The 21,634-nt window shown below is 37.1% G+C and overlaps 1 protein-coding gene across 5 annotated transcripts in view; it reads right to left on the minus strand.

The window, feature by feature from the left end:
* RBM33 (RNA binding motif protein 33) overlaps positions 1–21,634 on the minus strand; it is an 85,142-nt gene that overhangs the window by 46,852 nt on the left and 16,656 nt on the right. For 4 of the 5 annotated variants that reach the window (XM_072328041.1, XM_072328040.1, XM_072328043.1 and 1 more), the window contains exons 5-10: positions 20,229–20,529; positions 18,990–19,100; positions 13,031–13,202; positions 9,488–9,693; positions 7,328–7,628; positions 3,443–3,501 (exon numbers count right to left, since the gene is read on the minus strand). In XM_072328041.1, the coding sequence (XP_072184142.1) occupies positions 3,443–3,501; positions 7,328–7,628; positions 9,488–9,693; positions 13,031–13,202; positions 18,990–19,100; positions 20,229–20,529 (1,150 nt within the window). The remainder of the gene's footprint in view (positions 1–3,442; positions 3,502–7,327; positions 7,629–9,487; positions 9,694–13,030; positions 13,203–18,989; positions 19,101–20,228; positions 20,530–21,634) is intronic. The other variant, XM_072328042.1, reaches the window with a different exon arrangement.

Below are 21,634 nucleotides of genomic sequence, written 5' to 3' on the forward strand. Positions count from 1 at the left end.
TAGAAACTCCTCTAACTATCATAGCTGACCACCATCATCATATAGAAACCACAAACATTACACAAAAGGAATAACAAAGTTCCACACCTGGATCAGGATATCCATAAGAACTACTAACTTGGTCAAAAAATGTGGAAAAACTCAAGAGATCCATTCAACAGCTTAAAAGTAAAACTTCCATAGTTTTCTTTCAACCAGATTAGTCCCCAAACATTGTTACTTGAGAAACACTGACCGGGACAGTAAGTCAGAGGAAGGCAATTTACTGCTTTAAATAGAAGGTAGACAATATCTAAAGCAACACCAGGAAAAGGACTCAGCTGAAGATGTTAGCTTAATCTCTTCTTTAAACAGCTTAAAGAAAACACTCCGTTGGCACTTGGACAGTTCCAGGTTAATTCAAATACCTGGAAAAACATTAACATCAACTACAGCTGAAGTCTGAATTACTGCTAAATACAGCCATCTGAATGCAGCTTGTTTATAGGAGCACAGAAGTCTCTGCTGAACTCAAAGCTTTCATTACCAAGTCAGCACAACTTTACCACATTTCTCAGCTACTAACGTGCCTCAGATCCACTATTCAGCCCTACTTAGTAAACTTTCAGATTTTGTTAAGACTAAGACACCTTGAATCATTACAGAGTAAGAAATGGACAACTTCCTTATCTGATTCAAAATTACTCCAAACATTCAAATAAGTTCAAAACACGGCTGGATTAATTCCATCGTGTCATTTCTAGTACTTCCTCTCTAAACAAGGGGTTAAATTTTAAGTATGAAACAATTCAACAATATGCTTTACCCTGAAATATTACAATTTAGATTGAGGGTTGTTCAGTGAATTTAATCCGTCCAACAGCCAAGAAAGAAGATTCAGTTCTGATCAACATTACCCAATTTAGTACTGCATTATTTCTTACAGTTCAGAACTGAAACCAATATGTTAACATGTTCGTTACAACTTTGTTCAACACTTTAATTACACTCGTCTGCAAAAGGTTTTAAGAATTAACCGTTATATGGTTACAAGTCACTTCATTAGCCATAAATTAATAACACCTGGTTTCCAATGGATTTATGACTTGCAGTTGAGTAGCAATTGCTCTGATTGAAGCTGCTCTCAGAACTGGAGCACACAAGGGCTCTCCATGCGCCATTTCCCATGTCTCTGCTAGATGAGACAGGAACTTAGAAGCTACCTATCTTTCAGATAAGGCATCAGTCACTCATAGTTTTCTCCCCTACATTTTCACATTCAACCAAACAAAACACTTAGTTCAAAGTCATAGGGGAAAGCAGACCAAAAATATGTTTAAGTCCAGAGTTTTTAGAAACAAAGCAACCAGCTGACTGACTACTATCTTAAAATGAGGTGATCCTGCAAGAGTCAATCCAAGTGATTACATACCCAGAGACTCCTCTTATAATGAGAAAAAGCGTGAATACACAGCAGTCTGGAATAGCACTTTGATCTTTTTCAAATGGCTTGTCAGCAAAGTTGTCTAACCACTGCTATACTGCTAGGAGTCAACATCTGTACAGAAACAAGTGAATTATAACAACACAGCAGCATTTGACATGTAACAAAGCAAGGAAAGGTAGTTCTGCAAGATAAAAACATTCAAATCAAAGCAAATCTGTGCTCAGCTCAAGAACAATCATACCACATTTAATAAAACAAACATCATATGAACACAGCGACACTTAATTCCTAATCCTAACTGATCACCAATGCAAAACGTATAAAGTACTTCATAAGAGAAGAACATATTATACCCAGTTTACAAATCATTGAGTCATGGAGAGATTAAGCACCTACATGGCCACAGAACAGGTTACTAGCTGAAGGGGAAAAAAATACTCAAGGCAGTCAAATTGCAGTACTGGTACCTACAGTTAAAACCTTCTTTCTCCTAATGAAAGCAAATTACATCAACTCTTTGCTAGTGCAATGCTTACATAAGAAGACAGCAAGTAGTCAGTCAGTTCTTTCCTCTAGGCTAAAGGAATAAGGGTCCTACTAGAAATGTTCACTTTATCCTATTTAAAAATGGGAGCACACAAGATTAGCTATGTTGGCGTACTTGTCAACTTGCAAAAACAAAAGTAAACAGAATTAAAATCTAATTTCACAGTCAATTTAAAAAAAATTAATTTCCAATTTTTCTACACTGGTGTAAACATACTTCAAAGATGTCAATTACAATGCCTTTACAGATATTCCTTGTCCTTTCATTTCTTTTTAATACTAAATTGTGTTTATTGACACAAGCAAGTTAATGTCAAAGGAAACCACAGGCAAGATACTTTTAAAATGTTAATAAGGTTTCTGCTTGATACTAAAGGCTGCTGAAGAGAACTTCCTCTTGAAACCACAATAACTCCAAACAGAAAGCTACCTCCAGTTAAAATGTTGACACTGAAATTATGTAATGGATTAAGTTGATGAAACTGCAGTTTTACTACATAAGTTTTACAGACAAAATGTGATCATTTGAAAACTCAGCCAGTCTACAAAATACGGACATCACAGTTTCCCACCTACGTGTCTAAGAAATACTCCGTGTCAAAAGCAACCAAGTATGCATACAGTAATCAAAAGTCACAGCAGGTTTCCAAAATCTGCTTCTTTCCAATACATCTGATCTCTGTTCAAGTAATTCACTGCACAAACCACAAACATTAACAAAGAATAACACTGTGCGTGTGTTTAGGAAACAATGTATGTGTCACAACCTAAAAATAGTTAAGGCAATAGTGCACTATATACATATTATTTTCTTATTTTGACACCCTACAAATGATTTGAATTAAAGCTTTAGGATAACAAAACTGGGAAATATCAATTTAAAAAGACCTAGAAGGGCGTTTTACTCCATTTATTAAAAAAAAAATGTAAAATGATCATCATGAAGTAGGTTGGGTTTCTTGTTTGTTTTGCAAGGTAGAAACATGCAGGAACACAAGGCCATTCTCCTTTTCCATATAAAAATATTGAAGGTATTTGAATGTCTGAAGTAATGATAAAATGCAATTTTCCTGATTTTTAAAATAAAAATTAAAACAATATGATACCTTTAAGGCTTTCAGATGTTTTTCAAACAGCCTTTTATTATATCAAATAAAGTATGGATTCTATTTGTACAGAAAGGCTCAAGTAATAAAATAAAGCCCATATTCCTCAAGATAAGATGCATTCATGCCTTTCCCACTGGAGAGATTGGTCCAACAATTTTACAGTTAAACAGAATTAATTCTACTCTCAAAAATCCATTGACCTTAAGCTTTTAACAAACATTTTCAACTGCAGAGTGTATTGTCAATATTTACAAATCCTTAAAATTATATTTCACTAGAACAGCCTTTATTTGCTATATTAATATTTCTTTGCAAATGTATGCTTATCCATATCAAAGAAGAAGAAACAGCTGCTACTCACAGGAAATCTCTGGGGTCCTACAGCAGGTCTTGGCTGGGCTGGAACTGGCAGCAAGGGCACTGAAACAAGAAGCACCTTTTAACACCATTTGTTTCACCTAACAGTTGTTGTTGCTGTTATTTCCAGAAGTGGTAGCAATAAAAAGCCATGATTAAAATCTGCTACATTTATCCTCACATGTCACAGTTCCTACAATTAAATTCAAGCAACCATTCCCTCTCCTGCAACATGCAACAGGGCAATTAGGATTCTCCTAGTTCATTTACATAACTTAATTCTGCATTTTCCAGAATTAGATTGCTTTTTGTTTCAGGGAAGAAATAAAAACAGAATAAGTATTCAGCCAAAGATGTCTCTCAGACAAAGCTGACACAGACTCTGAACAATAAATCCATGTTTCAAATAGAAGGGCACATGGTTGATTCACCTTCTCCACTTCACGCCCTTCGTTTCCTATGTATCTCGTAGTGTCACCACCTACTTCCACAGCAAACACAAGCATCAGAAAAATCTATCTGGCATAAATCACTGTTCGTGGGAGGGTAAAATGAGGCAGGCGGGCAGCAGCAATTAATAGTAACCAAAAACTACTTTGTCTGGCTTTCCCACTGTAATGGTGAATGCAAGTAAAATCTGTTTGTGTAATCATAGAACTGGTGATATCAGAAGACAGGCTTCTGCTTCATAAAGAGACATCAAGAATTAGGAGACCCTCTTCTTCAAAAACAACCTCTGCAGAACTAGGATTTCAGGGAGCCTAACATAGACCATATAATACCATTTCAATAAACTGACCCCCAAAAAAATATGACCCAAAACAACCACTCAAAATTACGGCATAACAAAAAAAGAAACTACTGTGGAATCACCTTGGAGACTGAATCTTTGTTGTAATCCATAGCACAAAGTATAGTGATAGATTTTCCTTTTTTCATCGTAGGTTCCCCCTCCTACCTTCCTTTGGATTGTATAAATCATTGAAAATAAATTTACATCAGTGTTAGACAAAAGACATACGGAAGTTAATATAAAACATTCAGTACTGTTTGATTGAAATGCATTTGCTCACTTACTAAAAACTATGAGCAAGGTTAATTTTCCCACTCAGGGTTAAATGTTGATGTTGTAGCCAACTTTATAACATTGAACTAGCTGCATTCAGAAACACATTTAGCTAAAATGCCTCAAGAATTCATTTTTCCTCAGTAATACAGGCACAGGATCTAGGGCATTAGCACCTGTTTTTAGTGCACATTCATGTCTGGCTTCCATCCACTTTAAGTACTTGTGGTTTACTGGTTCATGGACTGACAGGCTATACTAAGCACATGGGTCCTTCAGTTCCTAAGGGCTAGGTGCAAACTTTGCATCAGGTTCCAGGAGAGGATTAGTCCAATGGTTTCATCTTGGCTTCTAATGAAGATCTGTCAATTTCATACAACCATCACCACGTGAAAAAACTGACAGCATACTCTTGACAGACCTACAACTAAAATAGCTCAGGTCAGAGCAGCACTGAGGGAAAATAAAATCACAGAAGGTGGTAAATGCAAATGAGTGTCATCTGTACAGGGCACTCGGGTCTATTTTGGTATCCTGCCTGTGGCAGGAGCATATATCTATATCTGCTCCTTTAAACAAATGAATTTAATACTCCTGAAAGATGGTTCAAACTCAGCGCCCTTTCAGTACCCAGTCACTTGCTGAAGCAACATAGAATTCTCAAGTAAGGATTCATTTTCCCTACATTACATCTTCCACAGCTTCAAAAGGTTTGAAAGTTATGTTTCAAACACTGCATTATGTTGCTAGATGCTATTTTAAGAGGATTCGTTTGTCTTTGCCTGTAAATTTCAAGACTTTATCTAAAAGGATGAAGTCATTCCCACACTGATGATTTAAGAGAATAGTAATGTAGTTTTTCCAAGACACCAAACAGTTTTCATAAAGGTAAATGGCACAAAAATTCACTGAGCTGCCACAAGCTGCTCATTAGTAGCACTGCAGTATCCTTGAAATAGTTATTTGTGATATAAACATTAAGAAAAAACATTCAGTACCAACAATCACAGGTTGAATCGGTGTTTCACAGCACATCTACTTCCACCATGCAATCCTCTGGTATTTATGAATTGATCATACTCAAATTTGGACACATTCAGGCAAAAAGTTCTTCCAACAACTCAAAATTAATACACAGAATAGGACACAAAAGAAAAAATTATGACAAACAGTCAAGTGTAAGACATGGGATTCAAATGCCACAAGAGGTACAATTGAATGCGAACAAACAGTATCTGCAATAGACACTCACTTAAGGGCTTTGACAGAACGAGCCTTTCTTAATCATTTATGAAGCTTCAAAAGCCCCCCAAAAATACTAGAAATTTGTTTGAAAAAACTGGCTTGACAAAAAGCAACTGCTGGTTGGTGTTCTTGGGTTCTGAACTGAGATTGAAGATTTGCTTTTGGAACAAACAAAGAAATAAGCCAATAATGGGATTCTTTAGGAGTGCTTCAACTCACTCTGGCTAAAGCAGCTGGCTATGAGAAATCTGATATGCTATTTTCTTCAAATAAAAGTGTCACGACAATTTACAGACTTTAAGTCTATTTTAGAAAATACTGATATACTGAATGCATTTCAACATGAAAAGACAAAAAAATGTTGAGCAAATACTTCTATGGCTTGAAAGTAAGAACACGTGTGCTTGATGCAATAAGTATATATTCATGCCATAAAATTAGAGAAGCAAAAAAAATGGCAGTCCATGCAAAGAAATGACAGCACACTTAAAACTAACAGAACCTAAGTGTGTCCATCATGCACTTCCAGACATGGCATTTTGGCTTCCAGGCATCACACTTTAAACAACAGAATCCAAATAAAGTTTGCATTGACTGCACTCTCTGATAAGTCAAAAAGCTTCACGTGTGAAAACAGATTCAGTTGAGAACAGGCTGGATAACATCCAGAACACGAAATTAATCTCAACTCTTTCATAGTTCCTGTTACCTCGAATGAATGCTGCTGGACCTACACCACGTTGCACAGGTAGGTGTCCAGGCGGGTCTTGAATATCTCCAGAGAATGAGACTCCACCACCACCCTGGGCAGCCTGTTCCAGTGCTCCGTCACCCTCACTGTAAAGAAGTTCTTGCGCACATTCGTGCGGAACTTCCTATGCTGAAGTTTCAGCCCATTGCCCCTAGTCCTGTCCCCACGCACTACTGAAAACAGACCAGCCTCGCCACTATGGCTCCCACACTTCAGGTATTTATAAACCTGGATCAAGTCCCCTCTCAGCCTTCTTTTCTCAAGGCTAAACAGACCCAGTTCCCTAAGTCTCTCCTCATAGGGGAGATGCTCCAGGCCCTTATGTTCATACAACATAACACTACTACTACGTACTAAGACTGAGATGGCCACTGTTCACTGCCGCTGCAGAAAGCTAAATGCTCACTAATAAAGAGGTTAGATTTAAGTCACTAAAATTTTCACAGTTACACTTAATGGTATGCTGCACATCTGTCAACAAAAACATTCAATAGTCTTCAGTAAAATGGGTGGGCACAAAGTGACTTCATATGAACCAGCTGCCAACAACACAATCCTTGGGGTCCCTTCCAATCCAAGCCACTCTACGATTCTATGTATTCTCACTAAAACAGGTGGGTAGTCATTCTGCAAACCCCTGGCTGAACCTAGAATGATGTAGGGAATTCCAAACTGCAGTACTTATCTGGTACTGAAAACCAACATCTGCTACTTTTAAAACACATTCTCTTTACAGTTTTATTGCTCTTTGAAGGCAAACAAATATGTTTGCAACCCTAGCAAAGAACAATGAGATACATAATAATGAATGTGTTCAGAAAGCTCACCTTGTACAGGCGTCACTACTGTTCCCTTGAAATGTGGATTTATGTGTATGTTCTTCGGTTGCTGAGGTGTCACTGGTGGTGGAGTCATCATTATTCTAGGTGTTTCTATCTGAGGGGGCATATGCAGCCCTGGAGGAGGAGAAGAATGATGCTGATGCTGTAAAGGAAGCAGAGATTGTAACTGTTGCTGCTGCTGCTGTTGTTGCTGCTGTTGCTGCTGTTGTTGTTGTTGCTGCTGCTGGTGCTGGAACAGACTCCTAACAGGTTGCTGGTGTGTTGGAATTAACCTCTGTGAATGAGTCTAAAGTCAGACAAAAGAATAAAGTCAATAGGCTTTAAAGTTCAAATAACCTGCACAAAATTAAGACACCTCTGGAGAACAAAACTAAGGCCAAATATGAATGGAAAAACTTTTTTCCCCATATCATCAAATCAAATGGAACTCTAAAGAACCATTAGCACAGGAAAGCAGAGACCTTAGCACAAAGAAGAAAACAGCAAAGAGCAAGAAAAAATTCACAAGTGAACAGCAGTGCTGCCCAGAATGTGCACACACAGAACATTATCAGAATGCATTCATTTGATCATGCTTTTTTGTTGTTGTTATTCTTTTGGTTTTTTCCTTTAAACAGTGAAACTTCCTAATTTCATACATCAGGGTTTGCATATGTCACTAGAAACTGTCATCAGCTCCATTAGGACTTATGTGATGAGTTCCAGTAACAAAGCAAATCCACTAACTTTTTGTCTCATGTATAAGAGAGCCTGAGAAGACAGAACTAACAGCTGGAAGAAAACTCAAAACATAAGTTAAGGTAGACTCCTGTAGTATCAGTGCCATCTATTCATACTGTTTGAAAGAAATGAAGTTCATCTGCTTCAAAGATACCTTTCAAAACAAAAACAAGCCTCATGTTCAGTATTCTCAAACATGAACAGTCAATTTTTTATTTTCTTTTTAATTTTTTTAATAACAAAGATCATGTCTCTCCTTCAGAGAGGTTTCATCCTTCAGCTTCTGAACTCACTGATACTACAGGTCAGCTCTAAACTGTAGCTTTAAAATCATAATGCAAGAAGAGTCAAGCACACAACTCTTCAGTAACAAAGATATGTCACATCTGTTTCTTCCAGCAGTCACGTATGTCAAGCAAGGAAGCTACAAAGAATGCAGAAGATATTACGACTAGCACAGAAATGTTTACAACATTTAAGATCAGAATAAGTAGCAAAGACCGCAGCAGTACAGAAAAAATGATTCCATCTTCACACTTTTAAAAATGCAAAACATTCCTCTGGCAGGGCTTTCAACCACTGAGCCATCCACAAAGTCCTGCTACTGAACAGTACCTACAGTTACTGCTGTTGGAAAAAGTTCTCATTGTTTAACACAAATGACCTCATACTGCAAAGGCATACACTGAGTTTGTTCTACAATTCAGTTTCCAGTACACCATAACACAGCTAAAGAAAATAAGTCTTGGATACCCATGGATCCTACACACCGACTTTCTGGATGGAAATAGTAACATCTTCTAGTCTGTGATACTAAGTATAAGCAAAAAATACCTTCTGCTCGTACTTTACATCACAAACTAAAACAATAACAGTAACAAAGTTAAATTTCGATTGAAATCCTAAGGAATTGATTTACCTAGGTGTGATCATTTTGTTACTATTTGACTCCACAGTAGAATTGTGGAAATACAGATCAAGTTTTATAAACTGTAAAGCATGACCAAAAAAAAAATAAAAATAAAAATCAAATAACCCTGAGTTATTTTATATTTATTTTTACTAAGTTGTTATTCGTAGCACAGGACTGAACATGTTCCCATATTGCACCTATCTCAGAGGAATTATCTTACTCCTCCATGCTCAATCAGGGTCTCTACTGCCTTGCCTGTTTGTATTTGAGTCAAAACCTGGTCTTCACCCACAAGCACTGAGATTCCTCAAGGCTGGTAGCAGGACTAACCCCGTGCTTTTACAATCACCACATTATTCAAAGCTTGTTTGGCCTAATAGCACACCAAAAGAGTAAGAAGAATATGCTGGAAAAATATACATTCCACCTTCATAAAGGCACATGATTTAGAGCGCCTTCTCTCCATCATTCCCTGAAAGCATGTCCAAAGAATACTAAGGATTAAAAGGTACCATTGTTGATGGCGTGTTTGGCAGCAGTGCAGGTCTGTGATCCTTCATTCTTCCCCTATCATTGTCTCTCCTTTGATCTCCCATCCCATGGCACATAATTGAGCCTCCTCTTCGCCCTCCTCTTCTTGAGCCGTACCGCCCCTGTTTCAGCTGCCTTTCCCTTTCTTCAAATTCAAGTAATGCTGCTTTGGCTTCTGCAGAAAGTTCTGTTAAAAAAAACAAACAACACAAGAGATGGGGAAAAAAAAATTAACCTTAAGAAGAAAGCATGGAAAATATCACCAGGAAAAAAAACCCACAATGCTAGAACCACAGAAACACCCCTAAAACTAACAGAATTTGCACACACTATGATCTCTTCCAGGTGGCATGTTAATATTTCACTAATGACACCTTCAACAGGAAAAAAGCACATACATTTATGTTTGTTGCACACACAAAAAACCAGCAGGTGACTGAAATAACCATGAACAGAAAGTTTTGTTTTTTCCTCTCACTTATCTGCAGAAATGCCAGGCAGCACAATGAAAGCCCAACCAGCTTTAGTGTCAAGGATATGTTGAGTCTTCCATAAAAACAGATTCAACCCAAAGAATGTTCTGCAGGCTGGCATATTCCAAAGAAGGACATTGTTGTCAGTGAGGTGCATTTTTACTTTGTGAGACTACTTATACATATTTGATGTGGTTGGAAAAACCAGCAGTACTTCACAAGTTCCACTTAAAGCGCACTTCAAATTCAGCTGAAGTCTGACACACACTGATAACAGCCACCCAACTCACATCACAGGCAAACACCGGAGAACGTGTGGTACTCAATGAAGACTTGTTGAAAACTGAAACAGTGTTGGTAAAATTAAGATATTTATGCAACAACAGGGCCAGTTAACCAGAACACTTGGATATATAAAGTCTACAATAGAGTCACCAAACTCTGTGACACCTCCAGGAGTGCCACTCTTGAGGTATCCATATTTGAAAGGGAAAAACTGAAACCCAAGCATGCAGCTGAGCATTCCACCATGCACCAGTGAGATCCTTCACTTCTACATTTAACAGCAGAAATTAAACTACTCTACATCCAGTCTTCCAGGCTGGATGTGGCTCTGGGCAGCCTGGTCTAGTAGTTGGCGAACCTGCCTGAAGTAGGGAAGGGGACAGGGGGTGAAGTTAGATTATCTTCGAGGTCCTCTTCAATCCAGGCTATGATTCCGTGACTCTACAAGAAATGCACTCTTGACCAAAAGAAGAAACAAAACCAAACATCTCTTGAATTCACATGAATGGCAATTAGAGCAAGATTACTTCTTTTCCATTTACAAAAATTCTCCTCTTAGAGGAAGCACAGAGATCTGTTTCCAGGATAAGACAGCTACTTGCTAATACTGCCAAATACGAAGATGAGAATAAAAGCACTTCACATCTGACAGCGCTCAGATGACACTTAAGTCAGCTGAAGACACTAATATGATGCTAATATTCCTTGCAAGTGTAATAGCCAAAGCTACTTAACCCACCACCTTAAACATCTCTATAAGTAAACTCAGTCTTTGAAATCAAGGATTGACAAAAGGACACAAAAGACTGAGAACAGCACATTCCCACTCACTCAGCTGTTCTTACTTTTACAGTATGTGCGCACATTATGGATTACTGAGGAAAATTTAGATAACTATCCTCTTACACAATGCAATCAGAAGCATTAGATGCAACTAAGATAATCGCTTTATCCACCATTGCTGTCAGAGGTGGAAACAGCAGGCAGAAAAAAAGCTGAGAAAAACAGAGCCCTTATTTCAAGCCTCCTTCCTTGCCTGAAATCTCACCTGTAAGTTAGCACAGTGAACACAAACTAATGAGAACACAGAGGAAAGTAATTCCTCAAACAATAACAACTGTTACCAGTTTGCAAGCAAGTCTGCAGAAGTGCAGGGTTTTGTTTCTTCTTTTTGTTTTTAACACTTTAGTTTGGTGATGTTTCTTTTTTTTCCCCTCCATATTCCTTTATGTGTAAGCAGCAAAATGACAGTTCCAACTCAGTGAAGAGTTCAATTACATGCACTAAATATTATGTATTTCTCACCAAAAAATAATAAAAAAGATTCAGCATCTCTAGAAATCAATAGCCTAGCCATTCTACAATCTCTTTGTTCAAACTCTTCAAAGCAATTACTTACTTTACCTTGGATAAGTAAATATTTAGGAGAGACTACAGCTATATTTAAGAGAATACTCTGTTTTAACACGGTTTGACCAGCACATGCTAACTCTGATCTTGACTGTACAGTTCTCTCACATGCACGCAGTTAATGCAGTGAATCAGCAATTATTTTTCTAGTGTCTCTAAGTGTCAAGGTTAATTTCAATATCCCTAGTAATAAAATGCTTTCAAATGACATCTTTAATCAGCAAGAAAGAATGCACTACTCCAATAGAGACAAGCTGTCACAGAAGGTCACCAAAATGTGACAGGATGGAAATTACGTTTGTAACTTCAACTGAAATGTTAATTTCTCTGTAAGTGTTTTCTCAACTACGTTCAGATTTTAAAGTAAGGAGATCAGGCTCTACAATGAAGTTTCATTTTTAAACCAGCAGTGTCTAAAGAGTTGCTCTACAATCTCACAAGCAAGGAAGTATTTCTTGAGGACAACTTTCCACTATGTGATCAATCATTTGGTCTCTTCACAAACAAATTAACACACAGAACTAGTATGAATAGAAGCCATTTCACAACAGCAAGATTGTATTTTGTCCAAAAAATAGGTGAAGCAAGATGTTTATAGATTCACCCGCATACGTATCACCTTCTCCTTTTAAGTCAGAGCTACATCCTAAATTACCCACAGAAGCGAGTCTAATTCTAAGCTCATATACTGAAGTCTCCCTTACAGCAAGCCTCAAAAAACATAAGCTGATTTTATTCTACTTTGAAACAGGGAAGATGTATGAAAGTTCCTTATCTACTGCTTCTTCTGAACAGTGATAAATTCACAAACGTGAAAAGAGAAGACAGGGGTTCTGTATTTTTCTAGCACTCAAAATACATTCAGAGATCAATAAGTTATTATTTCTCTAAGCCAATCCAGCAGTGGGAACGCAATAGGTTCACAATATCCACACGAGTGGGGGAAAAAAGTAAGCATACAGCTATTTGACAGCAGAACACAGGTAACAAAGTCTGTCTTATAAAGTGAAAATCTTCCTCAAGGAATTCCTTCAAATGTATTCCACAACAATAAGCAGTAAAACAGAGATCAGGCAGCTGCCACTCGAGAACAGAAAGGCTTTTGAGGACACCACAAAAACGTCAAAAAAGAAACACTGTGCTCGCATTCAAAATGCTGGAAGCTTACACACTACCACTAAGGAGACGGACACAACACACACACTATAAGTGACTCTGGGCAACTCGGATAGAGGACAGTTAGTTAAAAGATGGAGGCCATTCTATCTTTCACTATAGTCGTCAAAAGTTCTCTAAAGCCTCTTAAGTTTCTTTTATTATAGCTCTTCAAAATGGTTCACTGCCACAGAATCTCACCCAAAGTTTCTGGAATGTTTCTCCTTTCTCTTGTCACATCTGACAGTCTAATTATCGTTCCTTCTTTCCGTTCAGTTTTGAAACGTAATCGTCCAGACTCTTCGTCATCATCCTCCTCTTCATCAGATTCCTCTTTTGCTTCTTCTTGAAGTTCCAGAGATTCAATAGCTGTCTGAATCACAAAATACAGACAATAATGCAAACCGAAAATCTACTTTCTTGCTATCAGTGAGATTCAGAAGAAAAAGCTTCCTTTAAAAGTCTTCTTGCCACTATACATTACAAAAAAACTCAATGAATTTCAAGAAATTAGCTATTAAAGAACTCAGAAATACGACATGTAATCAATTATATAGTCATATCTACTGTTAAAACATACAATGCTGCAATGATGTAAGGGATATGGAATCTCCAATAAGAACCACTATCAGATTGCTAACTGCTATTGGACACAGATATTCTGCCACTGAATTGACTAAGATGCAATACTGGGACACAACCAGATTCAAGAAACCCAACCACTCATTTTTTAACTCATTAAATTAATTTCTTAACGATGACAAGTACTGCATAACAGAGAAAAATACAGATAACCTCATATTTCTCAGCTTCACTCCCCTATGTACGTAGAACTGTATTTGTCTTTAGTTTTTTTACTCCTTGAATATTTCCAACATTTAATTCACTGGGGAAGAGAACGGATTAAATGATCGCATAACATTTGAATATACTAAATTTGTATATTGGAATGCTGCTCTTTTGTCCTCATTTACTTGCCAACTGTCTCTGCAACAGAGAACATTTATTTAGATGAAAATGTCCCAATTGAAAATGGATTTCTCACTTTCAAATTAAAATATGTAAATAAACGTCATTTCCTGCACTGGTAAGATAAAATTAATGCTTAGAATGTTACACAAGTTATATTTAATTTTGGAATTGAAAATTAAAAATGTTCTAATGTAATATGATTTTCCATAAATTATTTGGTTACTATAGTTGGCTATTTTTCATAGAAGCCTACTTGCTCATTTCTTAGAGACTGCACATGCAATTTAATTCTTTGTGAAGTCACTAAATACATCACAACTTTTACGTTCCTTAGACAGTTAAAAAGTGAGTGAAACATAACACGCAAGAAATGGTTTAATCTTCTAATTAACCACATTGGCACAGTAATTTATATGAAAAAGGCAAAAGGTGTCAGTCAGGCAGACAGATACTAAGTCAAACATCAAAAAGGGAATTAATAGCAGAATAGGGCAAAAGATTGCCAATTTCCATCACCCAGTTTCATATTAGAAAAAATTAACAAAAAAAGATAGGACCTGGTAAGACATCTTCAACTTGTACATGACCGCACAGTGTAAGAACTCAAGCTCAAAGCTTCACCAGCTTTGGTCTCATATGTTTAGTTTCCGGGTTTTATTGGTTTACTGATCTCATCTCATTTCAGATTGTTGTTTATCCAGTGTAAGCACATATTCAAGCATTGTACTTCCTGACTTTGTAGAAATTCTTCAAGGTAAAGCTAACCAAACAGTCTAAGTTTACAAAAAGCTCTAAGCCAGATACTTTTAGAGATATTTATTTTACACATGGGCTATCATATCAAATAATATAATTAGAAACAACAGACAGGATGGCAGGCAAAGGAAGTCCTTCAAGACTGAAAGAAATTCAAGCCTCAAAAACTCAAACTGAGAACAACTGGTCTGATTAATGTATCTACATAAAATCAGAGCACCTCAGAGGAAAGGCAGTAGAAACCAGTGCAACAAAGGAGGCCCATTAACACGGAAAAAATATGTTAGCAGAGTTTAATAAAAACAAACAAGAAAAAGAAGAAAGCTAGAAATTTTCTTCCAAAGGAGAGACTTCCAAGAAGGAAAAGCACAACACAATTCCTCCATCAAATCTACACTCTGAAATCTCTTGAAAGCCTTAATTTTACTGTTCCAATGCTTGTTTTCCTTCAGGATCAGGAAGTCATGGGATGGTTCCTTCGTGGGACAAGCTCTCATTGTGCTGAGCCTCTTGCTCTACTTCAGAACACAAAAACAAGGCAGATCAATTTCTGCTGCTCATGCCTCTTAAATGCTCTGTTGGGGTTCTACTTTTTTTTCCATTAAAGTCAGGATTCAATCATGTAATTTCATGTATGAGCTCTGTGCATAGTTTGGACTAAAGAATCAGGCCCAGAATGGTTAACATGGCCTGCAGTGTCCTGAGAAATCTTGAAATCCTTTCATGACATCTAGAGAAAATACCTAAGGTTGCTGCCTTTCACTATTTATTCATCCAGAGAAAACAAAAACATCACTCTGGAAAAAAGAAAAAACATTTCTCCAACTTTTCTAGACCTGCATGCAAAACCATGACACTCCATTATTCTCACTCACGTGATAGCAATTCTGTGGTCTTTTGGGTCTAACTCACATTTTTCATCAGTATAATGCTCAGGCAGCCTATTAACAAATAACACCCATATAAGTGTTATCCATCAAATAAAAGAATAATAACAATGAAAGGAGCTGATGAAAAAGCAGGCAAGGCTTGAGAATGCTGACTGATGTCCAAGTCTGACTATACCTATTACTGAGGGATTATTTAGCTGCGATGGAGACATGAACATGTCAGACAGTCAACCATATGTTCTCTACATATAGTAGCAGGAAAGGCTATCTGAGCTGTGTGGGAATGCACACCCTACCACTGCAATTTGTTGCTTTCCCAATATCACAGCATATAAATAGATGCTACTTTTCAGCAATGAAATCAAGAACAGGCACAGAATTAACAGGTAATAGTACTTAGAGGATTCTATTTAATACTAACTAATGGTGAACCTCTCTACACACATGAACAGCCACTCGACATCACCTGACTGGACTGGCCAGCCAAGGCTTCTTAGCAACGCTGCTCAAAAGGAGCTTAACATTTTGTGCTAAGTCCCAAAAGAGCTTTGTTTTGCTGATTTTTCATTGTTAGGGAAAAAAAATGTATATATATGTATGTATATATATATATATATATGTATATTGACCTTCCCCCTACCATCCTCATTAGATAACTATGCCTTAAATCCCAGGCACTGCCCAGAACTCTCCATGCTGGCTTATGGCCTGCTCCAGAGCAAGGAGTGTTCCTGCACCAACAGCTTGCCAGGCAGCTGCAAAACTGATAACAGACTTAGGAAGCCCAAGAAAAGCAGCAGAAAACACTAGTCAGCAGGCTCAGTACTGATCTTAGTTCAGGATCCTAAACATGGGACTGGCAAGAGTTCTGGAGACCTTTCTGCCATAATGCCAAGAGGTACAAACCAGGTAAGCATTGTAAAGACTAAGCCACGTTTCTTCCACAAGAAAGATTCTTTTCATTTCTGATCTTTCATGAATTTGCCGGCCTCTGGTAACCCCTGCTTATCTGCTAACACTGAGGACTGAGCAATTGCTCAATCCTAAGGGATCAAGAAACAACAGAGCAGTTAAGAGGGTATTACACTAATTCCAAGGACACCTACAGATAGAAAATGGGACTATAAAACAAGTCTCTGAATTTCTAAATGTTTTTTGAAAAATATTTACAAATTTGACTGTTCTGACTTGTAGTTGTTCATCATTTTCTTCCAGGCTGATAAGCAGCACCTTTAAACTCGAGCAAAAGTATAACATAAGAGTTCTAGCTAAGCAGAGAATGAACGCTCTCCCAACAAACACAAATGTTGGCTTTCTTTTTCCCCCTCTTATTTTTAAGTCTCTATTTTATCAAAAGAAAACAATTATGCAGCATTTCTTTTTTGAAATATTTTCCTTCTAAGTCTAAATAATTTTTGTAAGCATAAGCCAAGACATCATTTAAACATACACATTGAGAAAGCTCCATCACTGACTTCAGTATTGGAACTAATTTCCTGTGAAGTGACAACAGAATTATAAATTCTAATTCATTTTTAATGAATATTTTGTAGAAATAATTAGGGATATCACTCTGAAAATATTTGGGATGCAGTAACTCATGTAACTGACAGTTTTAGTACAGCTATTTGCTGCTGAAACACCTAGGCAGCAAGTCTTTGTATTTAGTGAAGAAAGAATCATTTTCTGAAGCACTGCTACAGTTTCCAAGGAAGCTCCACAGAGTGTTACTGTATTTCAAAACCCAAGTTCTACACAACAATGCAAGTAAAAAACCAAGTGAGAAAAGTATGCCTCAAAGCAGTTCTAGCCTGCCTCTCCTTCCCACTCCAGTGCCGCTCCAACAGGTCTCTCACTTCTGTTTCACCAGTTTCCCCCCCTGTCGAGTTTCAATCCTTCAGCCAGTCAGATTTTCTCTAGACCATGAATGTTATGAGATTGAGTGAGGAGTGTACATTACATAACATTCAAATAATACAAATATTTGCAGTTAAAGGCATGTGTCTGTATCATATGCAGAAATGCATACTCTGCCTCTATCTCCTTGAGGTACGCTCTTGGGGAGAATCCAATTGGTAGCCTACATGTAAACAAAACACATCTGGAATGGAAAAGAAATAAAATAATAGCACTATCTTGGAAAAAGTTGTAGCAATCTGCAAGGTGTGAAAATAAAACCAGTAAATAGATCAAGTGCATAAAGATGCAGACAGAAAATTTGCATTCCACATAGAACAATTTCTATTAATTAAGTCAATTAAAAATGCGTTAATGTTGCCTTTTGAATGAAAACAATTGAATTCTGAACTAGAAAAATTTAAGCTAATCAAGAGTTCTGTAATAAATATTCTCTATACTCTTAAATACAAAGCCGTGCTTCCTTTAAGAAGTAAGTCTGACAGAAGATCCGTACTTGATTTTATATGACATGCAGTGCTCTCACCGTCTCACAGAGCACATAACTGCAGATACCACAAGTGCAGACTGCTTTTAGAACACCACAGAGAACTGTTTTTCCAGTGAACGGACAAAAAGTAGTTCTTGAAGTGTTGCAGTTTTTGGTCTTTTTTTTAAAAAAGGATAAGTTTAATACGTAGGAAATAAATGATATTTTAAGTTATATTTGATTAAGGATGTCACATTCTTCTATCAAAGAATGCAATTTAATGTTTCATGCAACCAGTGAGCATCACAGCACACCCATTTGTTAGAATCTTAGAGAAGAATGCTGCTGTGTCTTTGAGGAATTAATTTTCTGATGAGCTCAGTCTCCATAGAGGGCACACACTCTTGACTACGCTTCTCAGCAGGTATTACACTCAATCCTATTTAATTAAGAACTGGATAAAAGTAATATGAAACCAGATTCCTAGTGGGGAAAAGAAAAAAAATCCCTCTGCAGCAAGCATTTGGTGTGGAAGGCAAATTAGTAACAAGTATGATATCATTGTTTCAGGCTGTAACATATACTTGAATTGTTAGTTTTTGGCACATGCTTCCTCCTTGCAAATGAAGGAACTCACATCTTTCCTAAGCACAGAACTGCTAAAGTTCACAGAAACGTCTGCCCCAATACAACTTCTTTCCAAACAAGAATTTCATCTTTTGCCTTTCCAATATACAGAAGGTTCATTTATAGTCATCCTCAAAATGTGATAACTGAGAGCTCCACCATCACTCTCAACAGCAGGAAATCATCTATCTGGAAAGCGATGCACTACTGCTACTAGAGATTTTAAACAGTCTAAACACAATGCACCATTACTGTTCTACCCAAAAGGATTTCCAAAATTTCTAATGCTGAACCTAAGATTAAATACAAACACTTTGAACTCTCCTACAAGTCTGAGCCCAAGGGGCACTTAGTATGGTGGGTACCAATGCTATCGGGTTAGATGCTATCACAGTTCATCTCTTTATATAAAGAGTAATGCCATCAATAATTCCACACTGGCAAAGATGCATTAGTTCTTACCCAGCAATATTATCTATTCAAATTTTGAAACAACTCAATTTGGTTTTCCATTAAATTCATAACATACCTCTTCTGATTCATTTGCCATTGTCTGGGATTCTTCCAGCTCTTCTTCAGCTGTATACTCTTCTTGTTCTTCCATTGCTTGTTCATTGTATGACTGCATGTAATCTTCATCCTAAAACAACAATGCAAGAAACTGTGAAGACATAAGCCAACTTTACAGAAACACAAATCCACCAACAAATAGGCTCTGAATGTATTGTTATTGTTACCAGAACTGGAAGATAACCGAATCTATCAGAATTCTCAACTATAAATGACAGATCATAGGAGCTACAATTACCAGGCTTTTAACTAGATGGCAATTTCAATATTATAAAAAAAATACATGTAACCAAAATGTTTTCACTGTTTCCGATAACGTCATCTCATAAAGCTGCCATCTGCTTCTGTTCTTCTACATCCTTTGATTATAAATTCGCGAAGCAAGAACTGCAGTAATTTCTTTCCAGAAGAAATATGCACCTACAGCACATATTAACACCAGACTTCAGTCCAACAAAAACAAGCGTTCTTAGAAGACCGATCATTTACAAATGAATGAGTTGCATTCTGTACAATTCTCAGCAACTCTGTATAAATCTTGTCAATAAAGGAGAACAAAAACGTCCTCTGAGGAAGTTCGTTGATGTTCCAAGACATCTCACTGATCACATACAGTGCTAATTAAGATTATATCATTTATCTAGCAATTAAAACCAGCTCTTGTTCTCTAATATACTGTTTAACTATACCAAATTATGCAGGTGACATTTTCTGAACTAACCTCCAATCTCTTCATTCAGGTTTAGACAGTTCTCAGTTACAAAAAGGATGAACAAGCAGGACATCAATCACTTTAGGATATTAGCACCTTAAAGATGTCTTTAGCAGGTCAATAATCTTTTCACCTTCGAAAGACTTTATCAGATCTTGCCTAAAGCTTGGATAAAAGCTTTTGCATTAAGTACTTCTAACAATTGGCAGTGTATCTCCACCACACAAAGCTGTTTTCTTCCTTAAGGATACAATCCTCAAGGTCACGATTCTCAACTGCCTTCCAGCATGACAAAGGAGCATTACCTACCGCCAAACAAGCTGTCAACACAAACTTTGTCACAGCCTAGATAAAGAAACTGGCAGACAGTGATAATAGGTCTAATTTCCCCTCCTCCCTAGGGAGGTAAACAGATTTCAAATCAGTCTGAAACCCTATGCACGTGAAGCAACGTTATCTTTGAAGATACAATAGAAAGAAACTCACTGGAAATTCATCCAGGGGTTCATTGATTTCAAGGTCTAGCACTTCATCATCTTCTCCAGGCTCTTCCCCATATTCTATTTGGTCTTCTGTCAGTTCAGGATCGTTGCCTTCGTAATGTCCTTCCTCTGAATACTCTGAAGCATACACTTCAGGTGCTTCAGATTTGTCATAACCAATTTCATCTTCTCCTTGGTTGTACCCAGACTCATGTTCGACTGATGGATCACTGATGTTCTCAGAGAGTTCATACGATGTAAACATGCCAGACGTAGCATTGAGGCTAACTGTGACACCTTGAGAACTACAGTATAGGGGAAAAAGATTAAAAGGCTGAAGTATAAAGCAGTCAAGTGTACACACAAAGACTGAGTAAAATAAAGCCAACAAATACATATTTTGTAAGTCTATGAATAAAATTGCTCCTCACACACTATTTGACTCTATGCCATGCTCTCACAATGCATACTGTACTGCAGCTTATCACTAGCTGCAGGCTATTTGACCAGGGGAATCAAACCAGCCAGACGGTTTAACAGGTCAAACTGGCAAAAGTCCTGCTCAGTAACCAAAGCAGGCTGGATTTAATTTTAATGCCAATAATAACAAAAAATTCAAAAAGTTACTATAATTGTATCCGTTTTCCCAATCTGTCAAAATAAACCAGTAAATGATTTGAAAACTGTATGCATTAATATTGTTCATTCTTAATTACACTGAATTTGTTTTTTGACAGATTTACCACACTAATATAATACATACTGTCAAAATTACAAACATATATGCATGTCTTCTAAATGCCTAAGACTTATTCTAAATTAGTCACAGCACTGGTATATACAATGAATAGAAGCAAAATAAAACATTAAGATGATTATCTGGAAGAAAAGCCAAACTCAAAATGTACTGTTTGACACTGTTTGTCATTAACACAGAAAAGAATGACTCATTAACAACGGACTAGTTATAAAAGCAGGGACAAAAAGCTTTTTGATTTAGAGGTTCTGGGTACAAGGAAAATAAAGGTTGCTTTTTGTTGTTGCTTTTTAAATTACATTCCTATTATCAACCATTTTCATAAGTTTGAAGGCACAAAATCAAGGCAGCTTTGAGCAATTTGCATCTATCAGATGAAGGAGATTTAACACAATAACCAAGACATTATGCAGGATTATCATTATCCTCTCAACTATAGAGGCATAGATTTCAGTGGTAACAAAGAGAAAGGAGTGGACCAAAGCTTTCATATCCTGGCAATAAAGCTGCTAAAAATGCAAGAATTTTCTACAGAAACCTGCTTCCACTACCACACTTCAAATACTTTCTCAGCACTAAGTCACATAGCTATCCCTGCTGCCCATTAGCTCACAAGGAAGAAATACAGAGCAGAAACAGCAAAGATTTCCCAT

This window comes from Excalfactoria chinensis, chromosome 2 (genome assembly GCF_039878825.1).
Source record: "Excalfactoria chinensis isolate bCotChi1 chromosome 2, bCotChi1.hap2, whole genome shotgun sequence".
Lineage (NCBI taxonomy): Eukaryota > Metazoa > Chordata > Aves > Galliformes > Phasianidae > Excalfactoria > Excalfactoria chinensis.